At 41.0% G+C, this 25,013-nt stretch overlaps 1 protein-coding gene across 1 annotated transcript in view; it reads left to right on the top strand.

Moving 5' to 3' along the window:
- ANKDD1B (ankyrin repeat and death domain containing 1B) overlaps positions 1-25,013 on the top strand; it is a gene marked incomplete at both ends in the record, with an annotated part of 41,112 nt that overhangs the window by 10,410 nt on the left and 5,689 nt on the right. Inside the window, 9 exon segments of the mRNA XM_081132601.1 lie at positions 961-1,059; positions 1,166-1,270; positions 7,677-7,775; positions 8,542-8,637; positions 12,935-13,033; positions 17,918-18,016; positions 20,402-20,473; positions 20,477-20,500; positions 22,992-23,090. Of these exon segments, the coding sequence (XP_080988727.1) occupies positions 961-1,059; positions 1,166-1,270; positions 7,677-7,775; positions 8,542-8,637; positions 12,935-13,033; positions 17,918-18,016; positions 20,402-20,473; positions 20,477-20,500; positions 22,992-23,090 (792 nt within the window).

The following is a 25,013-nucleotide window of genomic DNA, read 5'->3' as shown; positions in this document are numbered from 1 at the left end:
CTACAAGTAGATTGTTAGAGCCCTAATTCATGATTTTTAATGGCTGCATGATGTGTTCCCTAATTTGTTCAGCATTCCTATATTGATGGACATTTACCTTGCTCCCAGTTTTAAGCATTAAAATGAATATCCTTGTTTATATAATAAACAAGGTCCTAAAACTTGTTTTCATGGGCTAGAGTTCCAGGAGTGGGATTGCTGGTTGTATTTAAAATTTTAATGGAGATTGCCAGATTGCTTCAACCATAATGGTTTCATTTCCACTGATATATTCTTTGGTATATTTTTCAATTGGTTTAATTGCCTTTTTCTTGTTGATTTATAAGAGTGCTTCATATATTAGAGAAAGTAACCATTTACCTTTATTAAGAAACATTTAAAGAATCAATCCGTTGTTTATTGACTTTGTTTATCATCAGTCTTTCCTTTTATAACTTCTGGATTAAAACACTGTACATTGCAGTCTAGATTTTCTTCTAATATATTTATTATTTACGTGCTTTTGTGTGTTTGTGCTATGATAGAGGACTTACTTTTTTAAATATGTTTTTATTGATTTTTAGAGAGAGAGGGGAAGGGAGAGGGAGAAGGGAGTGAGAGAGAAACATTGATCAGCTGCCTCCTGCATTCCCCCTACTGGGGACTGAGCCTGAAACCCGGGCATGTGCCCTGACCGGGAATTGAACCAGTGACCTCTTGGTGCATAGGTCCATGCTCAGTCACTGAGCTATACCAGCTGGGCATATGGGACTTAATTTTATTTTCTTCCAGATGGAGAACCACTTGTACCTGCACCATTTTTTTTTGTTTTCCCCATAGAATTGAAATACCACCTATGAAATTCTCTCCCAATTTTAAAATTTTCAACAGTTGACTACTAACTTGGCTTTTGGTGACTTGAGATCATGTGTTATGGCTCATCCAAGTGATGGATTATTTTCTTCTCTCTTCTTGGGGAAGCATGGCTTGACGATAATTCACCTTACAGCCTGGTTTGGGAGCCTTGAGATCATGCTTATGCTGATTAGAGCTGGAGCAGACCAGAGAGCCAAGAATCAGGTAGGTATGTGGGTCATACCTGGACATAAGCTCTCACCTCACAGTGCAGGAGGGGGAAGTCCTGAGATCACTGTGTAAGTATTTCCTCTACCCTGGCTCTCTTCAGGATGGAATGAATGCCCTCCACTTTGCAGCTCAGAGCAATAATGTACGCATTGTGGAGTACCTCATTCAAGATCTGTACCTGACGCACCTGGACCAGCCTGATGAGGTATGCTTACTGTGGTAGGACAGGTCTCACATACATCCCCCACCAAATTCCTCATTCTTTCTGCCCCTGCTGGAGTTGCCGTGCAGCCAGCACAAACCTGCAGCAAGCTCCTCCATCGCTCAGGCAGACCATGGAGCAGAAGGGAAGTATAGTGTTGGCAGCGGCCTTGGCACCTGCATGTGGGACGTCAGGAAGTAGTAAGCAAGCCACCAGATTCCTTCTTCCCTCTCTACTCCCACCTCCTGGCAGGGGTGTGGACAGTATCCACTCTGTTTTGTATTTACAGTGGGTGACCACATTTTACTCTATTATGCCTGACCTTTTTGGAATGTATTTGACCCAAGGCTCTGGAGTAATAAGCCATGGAATATAATGCAATTTTACCGTATTTGTCTATATCATTTTCTTTTCATAAGAAGATAAATGATAACAGCTACCACTTTTGAGTATTTATTAGTGTGCTAGGTACAGAGGAAAACTACTTCATACATTATTTCAATGAGAGGCTAGGGTTTGGCACACGTGGATGTTAAACAAATCATTGCTGAATGAATGAATTATTCTATTCATCAGCACAATAATTCTATAAAGAAGAAAATAGTTTGCTCACTTTTAAAGATAAGGAAGTTGAGGCTCAGAGAGGCTAAATACCTGATCTGAAGTCCCAAACCTAGAAAGTAACAGAGACAGGATTTGAGTTCAGGTCTGGCTGACTCCAGTTACCGTGTTGTACTGTCTCCCTTTCAGATGACAGTGGGCATTGCCCATGTGCTAGGGATTGTCTTTTCTGTGCACTATCTCCTAGGCTTTTTTTCATAGGGTAGTATTCTTTGTGAGATTGGCATTTTTATTTTGAATGGGACCACCTTTTTACTGTGCCTCTAGAACTGTATTTTCCATAAAAGTCTCTCTAGAAGTTAATCAGTGACATTTACTTCATTTTACCTCTTTTAAAAAAACTTTCACATTTTTTTCTGACCTCATTCTTAAAAATAAAAACTATTTCTTCAAAGAAAGTCTATAAATTTCTTATACTTCCTCTGAGTATGACTAAGCAACTATATATTTATAGTTTGGAGGGAGAGAGACTTGGGCTATGGTCTGGACAAATATTATCTATGTGGCTTTAAGCAAGTTCTCCAACTGCTGAAAGCCTCAGTATCTCCATCTGTGCAATGGAAATAATAAAACCTACTTCATGGTATCACCAAGGGAATAATTGTGGGGTTGTTGACCACCATTTTTATTTTTATTTTTCAGCAACAGCTTCATTCCTTGATGTAGACAATTGGTATTTTGTTAATTTTATATAAAAATGACTATGCTGATAAGCTTCATGGTATCACCCCTTTCCAATGAAACACCACCCCTAAGCCATTCTTATGTAGCAAATATTGAAGCAGCCACTGTTGGGATGCTTAAATGAGCTAATGACTAAAGCACTTAGCAAAGAGCCTCGCACATGGTAGCTAAATGGTAGCTATTATAACAATTATTATAGGATAAAGTACACTCTCTGATTTTTTCAAACTGATAACCATAGTCAAATAGCATCTAGTGTCAGTGTAAAGTTGGATCATTCTGGTTTGATTGATGCTAAGTAGGGATGCAGCCTCTGAATGAATTCCATTCAGTTCAATTCAGCAGATATTTGTTGATGGCCTGTCATAAACAAGACCCACAACTATCTTCTCTTTCAATGGGCTCTGGCTGCTCTCATGGGAGACAGCAGTGTGTGGGGAGGACCAGGCAGGCTGAAAGGGCTCAAAGACCAACACACGTTTATGGGGACACCTCCTTACTTCTGGAGCTTCTGCTGGCCAGCACCTTCTTTCCATCATCTCTTTAGCTGGTCTGGATTTGTCCTGCCCCAGCCCTCTTCCTCCTCTGACTGACTGTTGTGTAAAAGGCTGAGGAGCCTTGGCAACAGATTGTGCAAGACACATGTCCCGCTGGGAGATCTTAAAATGAAGATGGACTTTGAGACGTACAAGGAATGGGCAAACAGTGAGCCCACTGGGTCGTCCAGGGAGAGAAGCATCTGAGTCCACTTTTAGTCCCGTGAGAAACCTGGATTGACCAATGCAAAAGACAGAGTCTACTCTCTTTCTGAGGTCTGTGAGTGGGGTCAAGGACGCTGGCAAAAGCCAGTAGGAACTGGGAGCTCAGGGTCTATTAATTCATCATTAGGTTTTCCGCCAGCTTTTGCTTATCAATATTGTGGAGCTCATGAAACACATTTGATAGAAAGACTGCTCCACCTCCACAGTCAGCCCTCTGGCCTAGTGTCTTATCAACAGAAAGCGATTGAGAGCCTGTTTACCTGCCCAGGGTTAGTGAAATCCATTCTTTAGCCCAGAGGAACTCTAAAAACTAACAAGGAAAGCCCTACTGTGAAGAGGGCTTTATTAATAAAATGGATTTAACTAGACCCAGGAGACTTTGCATGGCCTAGTTAAATGGGAGCAATGGAGGGCATTGGAAAATGTTCTGAGGTTTCTTCCAACTCCATAGCTCTAGGAATCATGTGGCCTCTCCAGGAGACAGAGATCAGGACAGCTAGAAGAAGTCATGGGTAAAATCATCGAGATATTTTGAATCTACATGTCAACTCTCACCTGGTGATCAAAAATAAGTACTCAGACTAAGAGGGAACACAGAAGGGAATCGTCTCAGAGAAGCTTTGTGTGTGAGATTGGGAATAATGAGTGTGAGGAATCTGAGAAGACGTATCTTCTTACGTGAACCTGAGGCCAATATTTAACAGCCTTAGAGTTAATCAAACCTGTCGGCCCCAGTGTGTGGAGAACTAACCCACACCCACTCCAGTTCCACCCCTTCATGTTGGCTCTTCCAGCACTTTTTGCCTCATGGCAATATTCTCTTTCCTTCTCAAATCTCTAATTATTCAGGGACCTGCTGGTTTCCCCCTTTTGCTGGGGCTCTGCTGTGAATTCTTGATCCCAGGGGAAGAGGAAATACGTTGTGTCCGTGTGCATAAGAAGCACTGGGGGTTTTGTGATGGGTTCCACCTGCCTCCTTTCTTCAGAGGCTCTCCAGCGCACTCTGGGATCTCTGTGGGAATGGTCAGGTTGTACTTTGGGTACCCATTTAATGACTGTTTATAAAAGTTTTTGCTGAATTTGGTAACTTGTCAAATTTGATAACCCTGGCAGTAAACTTAAAAAGGAAAAATAATTTCTAATTGACAATTGCAACTTTCAGACATTCACATGCAAAAAAATTTAAATTTACTGAATTAAAACATACTAGTTTAAATATACATTAAGTTAACAAAGGAAAAAAGGAACGGGAATTCTGGGTCCTCCTTATTTTTGATAATTAGGAAAGGGAATCAGGATCCTGAGCTGGGAAGACATTGTGATTTGTCTGGGGCACGAAGTCTGGGGCTCTGACACCAGGCTCTACTCTCCTGGCTGAAAAATCTCGCTGCCTCCTTGCCTTCCAAGTGAGAGGAAGTCCTATGAGATGCACTGGATAGAGGCCTATCCAGTTAAAAAGGGTTGAGTGACTCAAAATGAAATAAGACATGATCAGAAACTATATTTAAAAACGTGTATTTTTAGAATTCCTGTTGTTATCTTGTCTACATGCACTAGGCTGGTAGAAAAGATTTATATCCTTTTACTGTTACTTCATCTTTCTTTAAGCTGTTTTTGATACGTTTACGTATCTACTAGATGGGATGCTGCCCGATTCATGAATTGTTGAATAAAACCAATTAGATCTTTAACTTAAAAAAAAGAGATATAAATTACTTTTCTATTTTTTGATGTTTATAAGATATAGATTGCTTTGTATAAATTGGTTTTCACTTGATGATGGTAACATTTTTAAAGGACATTCAAAGTTTAAAATAACAACTGTTTTCTTGGGGATGAAAGATGTTTTATTTGTGATAACCTCTCATTTCCTGCCAGACCAGGCTTTGTCTGCGGGTGGGCCTTCTATCACTTTGTTTCGATATGCAGAAATGCAAGACGATGTATAGCAAGGGTAAAAGAATAAGGGCATTTTAAAGTTGAACAGATGCCCCTGATACATCTAGTGGTGTTTGTCCCCAAACTACTAAACATATATTAGAATTCTTTATGTTATGAGTGAAAAAACCCCAAGCTTAATCTAGATTAAGCAATAAAGGTAATTTATTAACTCCTAACTGAAGAGTGTGAGGGCATATTTGGCTAGCTTCAGGCATAGCTGAATCCAGCTCTTTACTTTTCTCTATTTCTTGGCTGTCTCTGTGTTGGCATTATGGATAGGTATACTCTCCACAGGGTGAGAAAGACAGCTCCTAGCAGCCTCAATTTTATATTCTTAATGGACATTCTTGTGAATTTTAATTCATAAGAAAGAAAATTTCTCATCAAATGCTCATTTAAATCTCAAGAACAACTATTTTTGGCCCTGCTTCAATCATATACCCAATTCAGAACCAATCACTGTGACTAGCATGGGCTATGGGATTCCTTCACGGGGCAGGTAAGGCCTGGCAATTGGCAGCATTTTGAAGCATTGGGAATGTAGGCTTCATTGGCAACATATCTGGGTTAAGAATGAAGAATTAGTTGAACTTGTTTATGCCAGCTTGTTTCTCCAGCCTGTCTATGCATGAAAACAGGGCTCCATAGGGCTGATTCCTGTAGAGATTCTTTTTCTTTTTTTTTTGCCATTTATTATTTCAGCATTTTTTCTTCTCATTATTGGGAAACCGTGTGCTGTTTCTTAATTTAACAGTGACCGTGATCTTTTCATTACCTCCCTTAGCAGGAGATCAGATGACAAATCTCAAATTCAGGGGCCTTCTTTTTTTTTTTTTTAATTTTCACCTGAGGATATGTTTTTGTTGATTTTAGAGGGAGATGAAGGGGGGGGAGAGAGAGAGAGAGAGCATTGATCAGTTGCCTCCCGCACACACCCAGACAGGGTATCAAACCTGCACCCAAGGTATGTACCCTGACCGGGAATAGAACTGGCAACCTTTTGGTGCACTTGGGGTGATGCTCCAGCCAACTGAGCCACCTGGCCAGGTAGGGACCTTCTTATAAAGAAGCTTGTTTCTTGTTCATCACATTTCAGACATCTTGCTGAGCTTTTGGTTAATAACACACCAGGCCACTTTGAGTTTTCTTTAGTTGAAGAAAATACTTCTGCCTCCATTTTGCTGCCCCAACTTCCTTTTTCTCTTTTTAAATACCTTGAGTTAGAAAATTAAAATTTCCATGGGTTTTCTATTTCTCTTGATGACATTTTGGCCATTGCAAGTGCAATCTCCATTTGTGAAAAATTGGGGAAATTGCCATGATCAGAAAATCCTACACTTGAATTTTTCTTCCTGACAAATGATACCTGAACATCCCTCCTAAGCTGTGTCATCTGGGTAATGCCTGCTTTCTTTTCTTAAAAAAAACCTATCTTTATTGTTGAAAGTCCTAATTTCTTTTTTAAGATTTTTAAAAATCCTTACCCTAGGGTATGTGTATGTGTGTGTGTGTGTGTGTGTGTGTGTGTGTGTGTGTGTGTGTGTGTATATATATATATATAATTTTATTTTAGAGAGAGAGGAAGGTGGGGAGAGAGAAGGAGAGAGAGAAACATCTATTTATTGCCTCCTGTACCCACCCCGACCAGGGATCAAATCTGCAACCTGGGTATGTGCCCTGACTGGGAGCTGAACTCAAAACCTTTTGGTGTACAGGATGACGCTCCAACCAACTGAGTCACACTGGCCAGGGCTGGATAATGTCTAACTTCTTGATTCCATTTCATATAGACTGTTCTCAAGAGTTTTCCTGTTGATTCTTAGTAAATGTTGGAGATAAACATATGAGCAAACAAGCAAGGCCTAAAAAGGAGCAGTGGATGAAACATCATGTTTGAATGAGCCATGTAAATATTGAGCCCTGGAAAATTTCTGCTTCAGATATTCTTGCCAGTAAGGCAAGGCTTCATGTGTGATGTGCAGGTGCCTGAGACAGGGTCTGGTATGTAATAGCTTCCTGGTAAATGCTTGAATGAAAGGACTATTCAGTGAACACAGAAAGTTGGTAAAATTGCTACATTTGAAAGGGAATCTTGTCTGGCTGTGAGGTACCACCTCCCCAGGTGCTGGTGAGGACCTTTTCTGAGCAGTACTTCTCTGCCCCCATAAAAACGATTCTGTGCTGATGTGAAATTCCCAGTGTTTTGGGCAATAGCTCAGAACTGGATCTGGTTTGGGGTTAGCAAGATTGTCACCACTCTCGCCAGGAAGGACCCAGAATGCTATGACCAGAAGCAGCATCGTGGCTTCCTCGTCACTCTCAAGATGCTGCCTGCCGTGTCAGCTGTGCTGCTTGTTCAGTAAGTGTCTAACACGTACTGGAGGTATATGATTGCTTTTCAGAAAGGAAGAAAACCATTTCTTTTGGCGGCCGAGAGGGGCCATGTTGAAATGATAGAAGAACTTACCTTCCTTAAGCTGCATACTTCAGAAAAGGACAAGGTGAGTTGGACTTTTCCTTCTTTTTGTTATGGACTTTTATTTCCTTAAAGAACAAGAGGAAGGGGACTGACAATGTTCGTGTATTTTGCTGATGGCATTTTGGTCAGCAGTAGAGTTTTTTGGTTGTTACCACAGTCAGAGAAAATCATGGAATATCCAGATGGAATCAACCTGCTTTTGCAGTGGATTGCCCAGATTGCCAATTTTTTGCGCCATAAATGGTTGTGAAGTCAATAGACTACTTGGATCCGCCCCCCCCCCCCCCCCCCCCCCGCTGTCTACTCCACTCCTCTCTTTTCACCCCCTGAGGTCTGCTGGAGACTCAGCCCCACCTCACTGGGGAAGGAAACCCCAGATGGACATCTATATCTATGTACACACAGATGATTTTCTTAGAACAGATTCCTAGATGTGAAATTGTGGGTCAAAGAGTTCTATACATTTTAAAATATTTTGGTATACATTGCTAAAACTTTTACCAGTTTACCTTCACAAAGGTTATATGGAATTACTTTTTGCTAGAAAATTATCAGCAAAGGTTGAACAAAGAGTATGGAGAACTTTTTTCCCTACTGGTTCAAACAGCTATGTATTTTCACTTAAAACTTTAAAATATAAATTTCACTTAAAACTGTGGATAACATGGCCCACACTCTGGACCACAGCTTTAGCCAAATGAAACCTTCCAGAAGCCCCATTGCAACCTGACCGAGGCATGTTCCTTGATGCAGGGGACTCTACCCTGAGTGTGTCTGTGTTGCGGAAGGGGAACGCAGCCCTGTACCTCGCAGTGAAGCATGGTCACAGCTCTGTGATACGGGTGCTGCTAACCCAGTCTGAAGAAATGAATGAGACCAGTGATGTATGTGGAGGTGCTCGTTGCAGCTGGGAGTGGGGCTCACAAGTGGAAGAGTGGCAGGAGTGCCTTTCAAGAAAGGAATGGGAGGAAAACAAAGATGTTAGTGCCACAGGGTGTAAAATGTGATGCTAAAAGATTTCTACTTTTTTCTTTAACCTACAGTAGTTCATTTGTTAATCCATTCATCCAAAAAATATTTACTATGCACTCTGTGCTAAGTAGGGTATATATTTTTATTCTTGAAGGCTACAAGGCAAGAAGGGCATGCCAAAATAATATATTGGGCTAAATTAAATAAGAGATATCTATTCAGTGTGCTGTGGGAACTGAATATATTATCTGGACCTTGGCCTTTAAATGGACATTGGCAGGAGAAGGTTTGAGAGGAACACAAGCAAGCATAGAGTATTTCAGGCAAAGGGACGAGTTCATACAAAGAAACTGAGGCATGAGGGAGCATATTGTGTCCTAGGAATTACAAGCTCAGTGTGGTAGAAATTAAGGACAGGTGGGCCAGGAAAAGGGGGAGCTCAGTGGGCAGAGGCAGAGAGGTGGTGAAAGGCTGTGCTTACCAGGAGGGAGGGGGGTTTGGCTTTGACCTGTTGGCAGCAGAAGGGTTTTAAGCAGCAAAGAGGAATGGGACCCATCTTGGGGGTAGGCAGGTAACTGTCACAACTAAGAGGTTGGAGGTGGGGAGCCCTAGTCAGGTGACTGCGTAAATGGCTAAAGCAAGGGCTATGGAAAGCCCCTCACAGGCAGCGACTAGGATGAGGTGATAGGAGGAGGCAGGGGCTACAGGACTTATAACCAGAGATCAGGGAGAGGGGAGACTTTCTGACCTCTAGCTCTCTGGCTTGGATGCGTGGGAGGTTGGGGTCCCTGAGCTTTGGAGTACAGGGGTAGGGCAGGTGAGTGAGGGCAATAATAAAGGTTTGGATGAGTTCATGTTGAGGTACCTGGGGCGGAGCAGTGGATATATTCAGGTGGAGAGCTGCAGGGAGAGATAAACCAGGTCTGGGGTTCAGTGGACAATAGGGAGATAAAAACTGAGTCTGAGGTTCAGTGGAGAGGCTGTGGCTGTGGAGGCAGATTTGTGTCATTTACCCTGGATAGTCGCTGTTTAACCTTTGGATCAATGAGTTTTGGGCTGGTTCTCTGGAAACTCAGGTAAGTAGAGTCTTCTTGGATTTTGTAGTTTAATGTTTTGAAAAATTCTAAACTTGGCACCTCTCCTGAGAGATCCTATAAGAAGTAATAGATGGTACTTCTGCCAATTAAACTGTGACAGAAAGAAGCTCTCTTGTCTCTTAGAATATATTTATTGAAATAGGTTTTTAGACTTTTTATTATATATATGTAAAGGAGCAAGTAAGGAAGCGAAGTATTCCTACTTCACACATCCAGCCCTATTCTCTGAATCACTTTCTTACTCAGAGTTTTGATATCCTTGCTTTTCCAAACAAAATATTGTCCTCCGTCCCTTCAAAGGTGCTGAGGCAGCATTTCTTCAAAGGACACACACTATTGTTTCTGAGACTGTTATCCAAGTCCGCAGCAGCCATTCTGCACACACGAGCATTGATAGCTCTATCACATCTGCTGCCTGGTCAGCTGAGATTGTGAGATGATGGATCCTGACCTCAGACAGGTTAACACATGAAAGAGCATGTGACTTAGAATTGGTGAGGTGTGGTCATAAAAACAGCATCTGTGAGTGACATAATGGAAATTGAAGGCTATGAAAGTGAGCATGTGTGGTGCATGTGAGAGGTCAGTACTCCCTTTTGACCAGGGACGCCCATCAGCCTGGTCCTGTGCATCCCTGGACCTGGGCACGCAGAGGTTAAAAGCAGGGCTTTGACTGCCTGTCCTGGCTCCATCACTCTTCTAGCTGGTTGATCTTGGGCACATCACTTAGGCCCTTTCAGCCTCAATGTCCTCATCTGTAAAATAGCCTTGAAAGGCCACAGTGAGCTTTAAATGGGAAGGCTGTGTCACACACGCAGTCCATGTGCAGCAGATGGTATCTGCTCTTATATTGGCGTTATCTGGGTGCAATGAGTGGGATTGTGGTTATCGCTGGTATCAGTGGTACATTTTCTCACCCTCACTATTTTCTCATCCAGTTTCTAGAAGAAGGTAAGCCAGGCTTTTACCTGAGGGTCCTGGCCACAAACAGAGCCTCCATTTGTTTACTTTTGTGTGTGTGTTCACTCTTTTCTAACCATCTGGCATGATGATCAGGATTAATTGGTTTAACTTAATTAAAGAAGATCCCAGGAATTTGGTCTTTTTGAATGAAAGTTAGGACCGATGTTTTAGAAACTCAAAAAGAATATGCATCACCTCGGGTAAATCGTAGGCCTGATTTGCCTTCACAAATCAATATAGAGATCAAGTCCTGTAGTCACAGGATTTAATTTACAGTCTTAGTCGTGTTTGCCCTGTTCTGTTTTAATGCTTTACCACTGGAATGTGTGCACTTGGGTTTCATCCACCTTTTAGCTATTTTCAAGTCAGGGCACATTGAGGAGAACTCATAACATCCAAGAAACTGTAATTACAGATTATGCTAGGCGTCATTTGCACAGAGTAGAGTGTCTGGGGATATTATTAGCCTTTTGGATAAGGCCCATAATATCCATACGGTCTCTGGCTGCCTCTGTTTCTTGGTAGAAGCTGTTGCCAGAGCAGCTGGAGTGATGCATGTGAATATACTCGACAGCAATTGTCTCCAAACATCTTTGGTAGCAAACTCATGTGAGTAAAGAAAGTTTGGGCATGTGCCTATCACATATAGATTTATAATTAAATTAATGCATTACAAAACATATGCCAGAAATAGACATTTTAAAAATGTGAGATAAGAATCAACATAAATAGTGGTTATCATATTTCCCCCACACTGAAAGGATTAACCTGTATACCTCTCATGTGTTTTCCTGTCAGCTTTCTTTGAGTTCCTATGCATGTATATATTACAGTGGCTGCCCCAAACTCATTTAGTTTGCTATTTATTTATTTAGTTTATTTCAGTTTTTCTTTATTATATGCTATCAAGAACCTCTTTGTACATAAACCTTAGTTTGAATTCCTCACTATTTCCTTTGGGTATATTCTTAGAGGTAGGATTCCTGGATCAAAGATATGAACATTTATTAGACTCTTAATATGTTAAAGATGTGAATTCTTTCCTTTGCATTTTTTGGCAAATATTTTTCCACTGGGGTTTGCCTTTTGGCCTCTCTTTTTCTGGAAAAATGAGAAGGTAGATTATGAAGAGAAATTCTGTTGTAACAGATGGCTGTCCCACGCACTCAGGTAAAGCAGACTGGGATACAGTTTTCCTATCTTGTGGGAATGGGAACATTGGTTCCATGCTCTTGCATCCCTGTTAACATGATTGTTCATATTTAAATAGCTACAAGTAAAACCTTCTGAACGTGTCCTCATGCAGTTTTCAAGAATGTTATTCTTAACATCTAATGGGGAAATGGTTGGGGAGTGGGGAAGGAATTCTGTATTCCTTCCCAATATTCTTAGGAAAGAATCTGCATGAGGAGGGGAAAATATCCAAGTAGCTATTATATGAGACCAGTTTCTTCTTTTCTCTATATTTTGACCTAAACTCACTTTGTCCTACTAGTGTTCATCATGAGTTTCAGGAAACTTAATTACTGAGATAGCATATTACTTTTTTGTTAATGACATACAATGTTTTAAATCAATTTTAAAGGTTAAAGCTATACTTGGTATAAATGTGCTTCTATTTTTGTGTTTCACTCATCATAATTCCTTATTTCGGTGATTATCTTTCTTAACAAGCTGTTACTGTCTGGTGGGTAGGGTCTGTGTCCTATGTGTCTTTCCAATCTCAATGCCTAATAATGTTTGACAGATAATATGTGTCTAATAAATGTTTGCTGGATAAATTGATAAAGGTTAAGAGGATGAATGGTGGAAAGTCTGAAAGGAAACTGCATAACAGAGTAGTTAAGAATGCAGGCTTGGGATCCAAACAGTTGGTCTTGCATCCTAGTTTTTCCACTTTTCAGCTGAGGCTCAGTTTCCTTATCTGTAAAATGGGGATAATATTAATCCTGATCTCATGGGGTTGTTGTACAATTTAGCAGTGCCAAAGCATATAGTCTTGGCAATATGTGCTGGCACATACATGCTTAATAAATGCTATCCATTATTAAGAGTAATATACAAAAGATGGAGAGAAAACACTCTTTTTCTCAAGTAATTTCATCCCATGACAAGAGGTAATTAATTTTAACGTTTTTCCTTTTGTTAGAATGGAGAAACACCATTCTTCCTGGCTGTTGCAGGAGGTCATGAAGAATGCAGCAAAGTACTACTGGCAGCAGGAAGTGATATCAACATTCCAAATAAAGTATGTGCTCCCTTCCACATTCACTCACACAGTGGGAAGGGGACTTAGGATGCTCTCTGGGTAATCTGGTCCTGTGTTGATCCACTCACTGGGCTTTTGTAAAATTAATATTTATAATTTGCTTTGTTTTGAGTAAGAATTAGTGATTTATCTCTGACATTTCCTAATTAATGTTTCCTCAAAAGCAATGCCATTCTCCCTATTTATTATTTAAAATTTTATAAAATTTATTTTTTATTTTTTTATTTTTTAGAGACAGGAAGGAAAGGAGAGAGACAGAGAGAAAGAGAGAGAGAAACATCTGTCAGTTGCCTCCTGTAATTGTCCTGACTGGGGATCGAACCCACAACCTTTTGGTATACAGGATGATTCTCCAATCAACCAGCCACACTGGTCAGGGCTCTTCCTGTTTATTTGGGGAGGGAATAATTGAAAATGAGGCAAAAGGAGTAGATAGTTGTTACTTCTCAAATGCAGAGACACTCTTACTCTGCTTTGTTGTCACCCTACCAACTAATACATGCCTGACTTATTCATCATAGATGTTGCAAAAAAAAAAAAATGTATTATGTGAAAGCCCAGGGATCAGTCTGGAGCCTGGAGAAGACAGGATGGTGCCTTTTTTTTCTTCTTTTTAAATGTGTTTTTATTGATTTTAGAGAGAGAGGAAGTGGGGGGGAGAGAGAGGGAGAAATATCGATGTAAGAGTGTAACATCGATCGGCTGCCTTCTGCACACTTCCTAGTAGGGACTGAGTTTGTAACCTGGGCACGTGCCCTGACTGGGAATTAAACCGGTGACCTCCTGGTGCAAGGGACAACACCCAACCAACCAAGCACACCAGCCAAGGCTGGTGCCTCCTTCTAAATACAAAATGGTTCAGTGCTAACATCCTGTGACACCTGTCTTCATTTTTTAGTTGAGAAAACTTGCGTTTAGAATAAAGTTATGGCACTCATCAGGGATCACACGACTAGTTAATGGCAGTGCAAAGATTCAAGCTCAGGGCTTGAGCTTCTAACCACTGCTATGGCTTTGTCTTCAGATGGTTTTACTTCCTTTTTCTATTTTTTCTAATTAATTTTAAATTATAATGAAAATAACAAAATATTTTGAATAGTACCAAAGGGTCTGTGATGAAAAGTATCTTATTCCACTTCCACATCTCAATTTTACCTCCTCAGATTTAACATTATTAATAGTTTATTTAATCTTACATGGTAAATGTCATTGAGCATATGCACATACACACACCGACAACACATGAATGGTAGCCATATATATTGCTCTGTACCTTGTTTTTGTTTAAATTGCTAATATATATTGGAGATCTTTCCATATCAGCACAATGTATAAACAATTCCTCTTCAGAATTGTTAAAGAAAAAAGCCCCAAACTGATACTGCTTTACCCTTTCATTCTGCTGGCAGGACTATACATTTGTTTAATCCTCTTGAAAAGCAGTTGGTCACTTTTCTTTCACCCAAGTTTGAGTATTTATTTATTTTTAATTCTCACCCAAGGATATGTTTTTCATTGATTTAAGAGAGAGAGAGAGAGGAAGGGAGTAGGAGAGAGAGAAATTTTGATGGGAGAGAGAAACGTCGATCAGTTGTCTCATGCACTCGCCCTGACTAGGGACTGAACCTGCAACCTGGATATGTGCCCTGACTGCGAATCGAACCTGTGACCCTTCAGTGTATGGGATGACGCCCTAACCACTGAGCCACACTGGGCAGGGCAGATAAATTATTTTAAGGGAATAATTTAAAAGGGGAAAAAAGCTTTGTGCATTAAAATAGATGTTAAAGTTACCTCCAACAGCCAAGAATTAGATACAGCCTATAAGTGCAATGAATGTAGGGAAAGGCTAAATAGAAATTTGGTTCACTTATTTCTTTTTTTTTTTTTTTTTTTAATATATCTTTATTGATTTCAGAGAGTGGAAAGGAGAGGGAGAGAGAGAGACAGAAACATCAGTGATGAGAGAGTCATTGATCGAGCCCACGACCTGGGCATGTGCCCTGACCGGGAATCGAACCCCGATTGCCTGGATCCTAGGTTGATGCTCAACCACTGAGCCACGCCCGGCCAGGCTGGTTCACTTATTTCTTAGAAAATTATGTACCCCCTAAAACTAATAATGATAAATACTAAATATATTACAGTATAGAAAAATGTTCATGGTAGAACACTAATTGAAAAAAACAATATATGTTTAAACATATATTTTTACCACATAAAATTTATTATAAATGAACAAGATTGTGAGAGAGAGTGGAAAATGAAGGTAGCGTGGAGTGCCGCTGATGTCTCCAGGTTATCTATGCAGTAAACAAACACAAAGTTAAGAATTCACAGGGCCCAGGAAATATTCAGAATGTGTGCCCTCCCACCCTTCTGTACTTAATTATTTGCACTCAGAGGCAGTTCGCTTTGTAATGTCTTTTACGAGCTCGCTTTTCCCCACCTAAGACTGCAGGCTCCACGTTCTTATGTTCACATTCTTATGGCTTTGGCCTCATGTAGGCAGCCTGGAAATTGCCTTGAGTCTGTTTTTCAGCTTTTATGTTATCTTGAGTTTTCTCCGAATTCATCAGCGTACTTCCTGGATCTGCAGCCTCGGCCCACACCTGTCTCCGCCCAGTCTAGTGAGGACCCCAGGGGAGCAGGTAGTGTGGAGCAAGAAACCAGCAGCATGGACACACATTACCAGGGAACACACTAGACTCACTTGGCTTCACATCTGGAGGTGATCACTGTGTTTGATCTTGGAAGTGCTTCACCTGCTGGCTTTGATTAGTCTTGGTCTCCAGGAGATTGCTTTTGTGTCCCTACCTCCAACCAAGGGGATGATAAAGGGTTGAGTCATTTCTGAGGAGGCAATTGAAGGAGAATATGGGTTTAGCTGATGGTAATGGCTTCCTCCATTAGTGCTGGATGGAGAAACTGCCCAGGGTTTGGGCAATAGGCTCTCTTCAGGGCCCTACTAACTGCCCTGGGTCAGGTGAAGACTTTTGTGGACCCCAAGAATTCATATTACTGGAGGCCCCATCCTCACATCTTATTAAACATACTTAAATTCCCCCACATTCCATGTTAAATAATTTTTTCGCTGAAAATTGTTTTTAAAGGCTCTTTCTATGTGTGTTTCATAATTATTTGGATATCGTAAACTGCCCTAACTTATGACTGACTGATCTCTTAGACCTCTGTCCATACTTGGGAATTTCAAGAAGGTGAAAAAATTTAACCTACAAATTGTTTACAAACGTAATGAATATTTTATGAATATTACATTTAACAATCAATGAAGTATGAATATGTCACTTAATTATTTATTCACTGCAATTTTGTGGTTTTCTTTTGGTATCTTGGAACCAATTATTTTTTTTAAGATTTTGAATATTTTTTTTGGTTCTAACAGGTCTGTAGGCCCTATACACTGTGCCTTCAGTACCTCCTGGGTAAAATGCGACAGCCTCCCACAGCTCTTCCTGCTGTGGGGTTCCTGGCTTTCAGTTTTCACAGACTTCAGATCTCCCGCCTGGGGGCATTGCTCACCATTCTGACCTCAATCTAAATGTCACCCCATCCAAGATGATGTTCTTGATCACTGACTGGAAAGTAGTCATCCAGTACTACTTTACTTCTCATCGTAGCACTTATCACTAGCTGATATTATTCTCTTAATGACATCTAGAGTCTAATACAGTTATTCTAAATCTACTGATTTACTGATCTACCCGTCTATGAATCTATAGATCAGTTTATTATCTGTCCACCCCCACTGGAATATAATACCAGAGGGTTTGTCAGTCTAGTCAAATCCCCCCATTATTTAACGTAGTACCAGGCACAGAATAAATGTGCAACAATATTTTGTGAAATTAATAAGATGACAGTTACGATTACCATACACATTTACTAGCTCATTTATTATCCCAGTATTGCTATGTTTTGAGAAAAGGAGGTAGGATGGTACAATAGGCAGAACAATGGCCCCCAACAATGTCCACAGCCTAACACTTGGAACCTGTGAATATGTTATGTTACATGGCAAAGGGGAACTTAGGTTGTAGGTGGAATTAAGGTTGCTCATCATCTGACCTTAAAATGAGATTATCCTGGATTATCCAGTCAAGCTTGATGTAATCACAATGGTCCTTTAAAGCAGAGGAGGGAGGCAGGAAGGGGGTCAGAAGGAGAAAACAGGAGAAGGACTCAGAGCACCCTTGGCAGCTCTGAAGATGGAAGAAGGGGGCTGAGAGCCAAGGGGTGTGGGCGGCTTCTAAAGCAAAGAAATGGATTCTTCTGAAAGCCTCCAAAAAGGCCTTTATTTTAGCCCAGTGAAGCCCATTTCATACTTCTTACCTCCAAACCAGTAAGATAATATGTTTGTACTGTTTAAGCCGCTAACTTTGTGGCAATTTATTAGCAGCAATAGAAGACTAAAGATAGGTGCTAATATCATTTTTACAAAGAAAGGCAAATGGCCCCTGCTTGAGAGGCCACTTATCCAAGGTAATAGAGGCATTTCTTGGGTCCAGTACCACTCAGCTATTTTGGCTCAAGGAGGGGGTTTGCAGGGTGTATAGAGAGAAGACTTGGTTCTCGTCTGCTTTGTACTTCCTGGAGAAGGGAAACAGAGATTTAACTCATATTTGCCTGAGGCATGTATTACCTAGGACTCTGACTCTTTAATGGGAGACACTTAGAAGCAACAAAGAACCCCCCCCTCAATTATTGAAAAAACATTGGATTTTCTTTATTAAACAGTTGTACTATTTCATTGTATTGATTGATTGCCATATGATGAACACCAGAAAGCATGCTGGATTCTAATGGGAATCCCTCTGTGCGCTCCCCGCCTGTCTCTTGCAGCTCAGTATCAGTGTTTTGCAGATAGCAACCCAGAATGGCCATGCGTCCCTTGTCAGCTTTCTGCTCAGTGAGAACATTGATCGGCACCAGAATGTGGACGTGAGTCTCTTCCAGCAACTTGGGCTTTGATCCTAGCGCTGTGGGGCTGGCTGTGCGGGGGAGATTATCCTCGCTGATACACGGTGGGGACAGGAATTCACAAAGGAAGGATTCTTTCTGGTAAGGCCGACTGAGTTCTTCTGGAGACCGAGTCTTAATCTTGAGAAATAAAATCTGAGGGATGAATTTTAGAAAGTCATTGAAGTTCCTGAACAAAATGAAGTCTGTGTGTTTTCAATACTTATATTTGCTGTAATAAAACTTTCTCATGTGTCTAGCGATGCCATTATTCTTGTATTAAATTTATCGGTCTGGGAAAATGATGAAGCTGCTGTCAATAGGAAGGAAAAAGATAATTTTTTCTCCCTTCACTGAACAATCTTGTTTTTCTTTTGAAAGCCAATCCTTTATGCTGATTGAGGTTTTCTGAAGTTTGAACTGGCTTTGGTAAAACTTACGAAGGTTCTCTGTGCTGGAATTAGATGGGAAACATTCCTCTGTTTTTCTCTGTTTTCATTTCTCCTGTGAGAATATTATTTCCTCTGATGTTGCTTAGCCATTACTATTTATTGTATTAACTCGAGAGAAGGGAATGTGATTTGAACCATGACTGATAGTTTTTGGAGAACAGTGTTAAGGGAATTGGCTCTGAACTTGCCTGGTCCGTCCAAAGCTGCTTCCTGTTTCTCAGGAGGGGCTGGGCCCCAGCAAGGCTGGTGGTCCCAGCAGGAAGGACACTGCCCACTTCCTGGGAGGAGGGATGCTTTTCCTTTCTTATGTTTTTTCTTTTTTTTTTTTTCATGCTCAGTGTGTCAAGACAGAAGGTTCTTTCTGAGCAGAAGGGACCTGCACAGGAAGCCCCCTCCAGCCCCATCTGTCTCCCACTTTCCTTGCTTACCCTCAGACAATCTGACTTACCTGCCTCTTCCTCTCCTCTCCCTCTGTGTGCTCACTATATCTCTCTTCCATCAGTCTACCCCCATTTCCTGGGAAGGAGCCTGGTGCGGTGATGGCATCAGGAAGATCTGGGTTCAGATCCCGACTCTGCCACTTCTTCACTCTGATGCCTCGTGGAAGTTAGTTAACCTCTCTGTGCCTCCTGTGTAACCCAGAGAATAGAAGACCTAACTGCCAGGGTAACTGTGAATGAAAAGTTGTATTTAAAACAGAGTACTATTGGGGAAGAGAGAGTATAGTAGGTACCATTATAAGGATACTTTGGATGCCCATAACTGTTGTTTATTAATATCTGTTCCGCTTGAGCAGCACTGCCTGGGGCCTCGTCGCCCACCCTCACGCATCTGCCTCCCCTCTCTCCACTCACTCTGCTTGCAGCTCAGCGGCTGTTCTGCAGTCTCACTGGATCTTCTGCCCTTGTTCTTTCTCACCTGTACCCTCCTCTCCTCTCTTCTCCATTGGATCCCCCTCACCTCTCTCTCTCTCACAACTCTGTTCTTCCTACCTTTTCCCCTCTCAGCTGCCTTCTCTGCCATGGAAACATGTTTCCTCTAGTGCCTTCAGGGGCCCAGTAGCAGCTGGGTGAGAGTGAGGCAGCAGGAGGCCACGTGTGATCCTGGAGGTGGGCACTGCAGCCTGGAGGGCTGGGCAAGAAGCATGAAGTGGAGATGAGGGAGAGTGTGGGGGTATAGCTGGAAAACAGACAAGGAGAGAAAGGGAGCAGGCTGCAAGAGTTTGGAGACTACTGAACTCCAAATAGGTGAAAGGGCTGGGCACAAGAACGGTGCCAGTGGGTGAGTGGGGAGAGCTTGAGATCAGATCAATTCAGGACATGCTAAATGTGAATACCATTTCTTCCTGTAGCTCTTCCCACTGCACTGTAGCTCTTTGAAGGCTCTGAGAGGTCCTGCAGCTATGCCTATCTAATACTTTCTTATCCTTCATATTTGAGTTCACATGCCTTTTCTGATCTCCAGAGAAAGGTCAGCCCTCTGCCCACCCCCCACATATTGCTCTCATTCTACTCTCTGCTTTTCCTCCAAAGCACTTATCATAATTTGTAATTGTATATTTCTTTTGTGACTAAAAAGCAGTTAATAGTTGCTTACCCCACCCACTAGATTGGAAGATTCCTGAGAATGGGCCATGCTCACCACTCAATCCCTAGCCTTGTGAAAGAGCCTGGCCCACAGTAGATGCTCAGTGTATAGTTCTAGAATGAATGAAGGGGGAAAACTGACTGCTGGGGAGGTTTGCCACACAGCCTTGGGATGGAAATGACTGCTGAACACTCACTGTGTCAGTCACTGTGCTGGGACAAGTTCAGTACTCAGATTATCAAGAAGTGTCTGCTGAAATGAGTTGCTTTTTGATCTGAATGATGAAGCCAGAATGTCTTGGATTTGAAATTTTTGTTTCTTTCTGCAGCCTAAGGAGTCAGCTCTTCATTTAGCTGTTATCAACAACCACATCACCATGGTAAACAGCTTATTAAGTGCATAGCATGATACTGACATCTTAAATCAGGTATGTGAAGCAAGTCAGAATGTCTTGAAATGTCTGTTTCCTTCCATGTTTCAGCACGGTGTGTGTTTAGGGTAGTTTTGGTCAAGTTCAGGGTGCTCTAAAATTTCTGGGAGGAATGTGCACATTCCTTTTACCCTTTTTTTCTTTAACTTGCACACAAAGACTTTGTCTTTTTCAAATACGCAACTGGGGTTCAGCCAGTATGGTAGGCACTTCTGATAGATGGACAATAGCTCAGAGGTAAATTGCCAGAGGCTCTTTAAATCAAAAGCTGCTCCCCCAGTGTGAAATGTTGTAATTGGGGATGAGGGGGGGACTCACCATAAGAAGGAAACTTTGCTTCTGTATTACAGTAAATGTGTCTTCTTTTAGCCCAGAGACAAAATCTTGGCATTAAAGATTACCATGAATTCAATCCACTGGAGTAGAATCAAATGCCTCATAAGAGGAATCTATCTCTGGCTGGAAATGGAAATGTGGAGGTGGAAGAGTAAAGAGGGTGGGGATGGGTGCTGTTTGATCAGGGCCTGCTCTCGGGGTCAGATTCCCCTCTTCCAGGAGCTGTTAGGAGGGAATGGGAAGATAAACTGTCAGGAGAGGAGCCCTTCCAGAATCTTGAGGCCAGACTTCTGGGCTCCTCCTGTCCTTCTGGCTGCCTCTTCCCAGAGAAGCCTTAGCTGTGCCCTCAGGGTGTGGACCGGCCTGGCAAGGAGGGTGCACCATCCTATCCCACTGTGCAGCACTCAGTTTCTCACCTGTCAAACCAGAGCACCGACTCAGATCTTTGCAGTCTTCTCTGAGGTCATCTGTGCCCTGAGCTGAATGGAAACTTATTTTCCTTTCTGTGCTTTCCTTCCCAAGGGGACTTCCTCCTCCCCCATCTTATACTATCCCAAAAGTTTGAGGGAAGAAAAACTCCTCTCGTTATTAAATATACTATGTGTTCAACTTGTGTTAATGCCCCTGGCCTTTCCTACCAGGTCCGCTTCAGAGAAGGGTGATATGTTAGGCTACCATCCAGTTATAGAACTAGACTTTATCATTTTAATTTTTTTTGTTAGACCAGTAATACACTCAATATATAAAAAATAAGAAAACATAAACTAAAAACTTTGTAATCCCCCCAAAGAAAGAGAGCTCTTGTTAACATTTCACGTACTTACAGCAGCATTGTCACATGAGATTTTATTGGTATTTGACGTAATACACTTGTGTCTCTGTTCCACGTTGGTACAGACGTTGGGTAGGTTTGTCAGTGTAGGTGCAATGCCTGGGATGATAAGCCCCCTAAGGGGCACACTACCATCCAAAAGTGGGTCTTTAATAAGTGCCTTTTGATATTAATTATGCTAACGCCCTAAACAAATGGGCCCTGTGGTGTGGTAGGAAGAGTAGTAAGCTAGATGCTATTGCGCAGCTGTGTGACCCTGGGGAAGTTGTTTTCTCTCTTTGGTTTAAAGGTTGGGTTACATCATAACTCATGTTCTTCCTGTCCTAATATTTTAGAAATATTTCACATCAGCATTACTTTGGGTGGGAGGTTAAGATGGGTGATTTCTTGTGATTTCATATATTTCTTTCAAACACTTTCATTCTCTTGATAGGAAAATGATTATTGCAGAAAGAAATTAGAAGTCTTGTAGTCCTTTATACATTACAATGCAGGAAATTTACAAAATAGAGAAAAAAACATGGACAAGGCAATAAAAATAACCTCTAATTCCTCCATCTAGATATTGTCATTCTTAACATCATTGATGTATTTTCACATATATATATATATATATATAACTATATATATATATATATATATATATATATACACATATATAGTTATATATAAATTCTTATATATCTATTGAGCTCGGCTAAATACAGTATTGTTTCCTTGTTTCCTAAGGCTTTTAATGTTAAATACATATTTTTTCATTTTAAAAAATAATCTTTGAAACCATTTTTTATTATGGCAAAATACACATAACATAAATTTACCTTTTTAACTATTTGTAAATGTACAGTGTAGTAGCATTAAGTATATTCATGTTGTGTGCAGCTATCACATCCATTCATCTTTCCCAAACTGAAACTCTATACCCATTAAATAATAACTCCCCAGCCCTCTTCCCCTCCACCCTGTCAACCACCACTCTACTTTCTTTTCTGTCTCTGTGAACCTGACTATTCTAGGTACCTCATACTGAAATCATTTTTTAAAAACTATTCTTAATAGTTGCCTACTATTGCCATGTGTGGGCATACCACAGTTCACCTAATGAGTCTCCTTGTTAAACATGTAACTTCCTATCAGTTTTTTGCTGTCATAAACAATACTGCCATTAATGTCCCCTGTACCTACTTAAAAATATGTGATCTTACATATTTTTCCTAATCTTATATAGGACACCTTTATTTTCCTTTTGTCTTTTCACTATGCAAGTTTGTTTCCCTTCTTTATGTGCTTGGATTAAGTTTTTGAAATTTCTCATGGCAGAGGCAGCAAACTCCTTTGCACATAGCTGCTGATCTTGGAAATGTGGTACTGGTGGAAACACTGCTGAAGGCCGGCTGTGATCTGAAGGTTGTTGATAAGGTAATTTCATGGATTTCACTCTGTTCAGCTGAGAGGTTGGCTGTAAGCCTTGAGCAGCAGCATAGCCTCTGTGAAATGGACACAAACTGGAGAAACCTTGTATCTTGGTACTCAGTAAAACATCCCAATTTTGATTAAGATAGGTCAGTAATAATTTTCACTCTGAACAATAAAATGTAGTTTTAAAATTCAAATTATTTATTAATTTTTTGAAGGTTATAGATTCACATGGTCCAATTAAAAAAAATATAGCTGGCCGGTGTGGCTCAGTGGTTGAGTGTCAGCCCATGAACCAGGAGGTCACAGTTTGATTCCCAGTCAGGGCACATGCCCAGGTTGCGGGCTCGATCCCCAGTAGAGGGTGTGCAGGAGGCAGCCGATCAATGACTCTCATAGATATTTCTATCTCTCTCCCCCTTTCCCTTCCCCTCTCTGAAATCAACAAAAATATTTTTAAAATATATATAAATAAAATTAGTAAAAGTTTGACAATAAAATTTTCCCACCTATCCTGGCCCTGTTTGTCTAGTTCCCATACTACCCTTGACCATGTATCCATTATTGTACATTTCTCTATTCTTTCTAGAGTTTATTCCTGGAGAAGCAAACATATTATACTCCTCTTTTATTCCTCTGTCCCTTTTACACAGTGGTGATGTGCCTCTACCTACTATTTTGCATCTAGCTCTTTTGCTTTAACAATATAAAGTGGAGATGGTCCCATATTGGTACGTGGAGAGTTTCTTTATTCTTTTTTACACAGCTGCATAATAGACTCTGGTAGGGACAGACTGTAATTTATCTAATCCTCAACGGATGAGCATTTAAGTTGTTCCTAAGCTTTTACTGTTATAACAGAGCTGCAGTGAATAAATGTACACATGCATGTCTAAACTTTTTCTTTATTCATAAAAGTTTTTAAATTATTAAATACACATAACATAAAATTGACCATCCTAACCATTTTTAAGTGTGCAGTTGTTTAGTAGTGTTAAGTACATTCACACTGTTACGCAACCAATCTCTAGAACTTTTTCATCTTGCAAAACAAACTCTGTGAACAACAACTGCCCATTTCCTCTTCCACCCCCCTGCCCCGCCCAGGCCTGGCAACCACCATTCTACTTTCTCTCTGTGAATTTGACTGCTAGGTGCCTCATATAAGTGGAGTCATACAGCATTTGCCTCTTTGTGACTGGCGTATTTCACTTAGCATAACGTTCCCAAGGTCCATCTATGTTGTAGCTTGTGTCAGAATTTCCTTCCTTTTTAAGGCTGAATGATATTTATTGTATGTATGTACCACACTTTGTTTTTTTATCTGTGAATGAACATTTGTGTTGCTTCCACCTTTTGGCTATTATGTTTGATGGTGTATTGCAGGCTCAGCCATTGAGGGTAGCGGGACGACTGTTGGTTAGGTTCCAGCTTTGCTGAAAGGTGTAAATGCAGGAGACTGCTGTGTGGCAGCCCTGTTAGGTGCTCACATGCACACCATCATCCCTCAATCCTTACATCTCCTCTGTGAGGTGGACAAGATAATCCCAGTTTTCAAGACAAGATTTGAGAAATGTTAATGACAGCAGGGGCACACACATAGTAAGAGCCTGGTTTCAAAGCCACAACTACTGGCAGCTTGGTCATCCAGTGCTGTCCTACCTACAGCTGTTGGCAAAGTTGGCTGCTTCCAGAACTTGCAGTTTTCCCCATCCTTGTCTTCACGCATATTGTTCACCAGCTCAGCACATCCCTAATTCCCAGTGCAAGCCTGAATCCATCCTACTATACTTCAGAATCATATATTTTACATTTTTAGGGTCTGAAGTAGTAATACGCTATTTTGCTTTTCTCTGTAATGTCAGTTTTTTATTTTTAAAAAATTTTTAAAGGGTTACCATTTATTTTTTCTTTTTAATATGTCTT

The sequence above is a fragment of the Miniopterus schreibersii genome, assembly GCF_964146895.1.
Source record: "Miniopterus schreibersii genome assembly, chromosome: 3".
Classification (NCBI taxonomy): domain Eukaryota; kingdom Metazoa; phylum Chordata; class Mammalia; order Chiroptera; family Miniopteridae; genus Miniopterus; species Miniopterus schreibersii.
The sequence above is the reverse complement of the archived record's forward strand: the minus strand, read 5'-3'. Positions and strand labels throughout refer to the sequence as shown.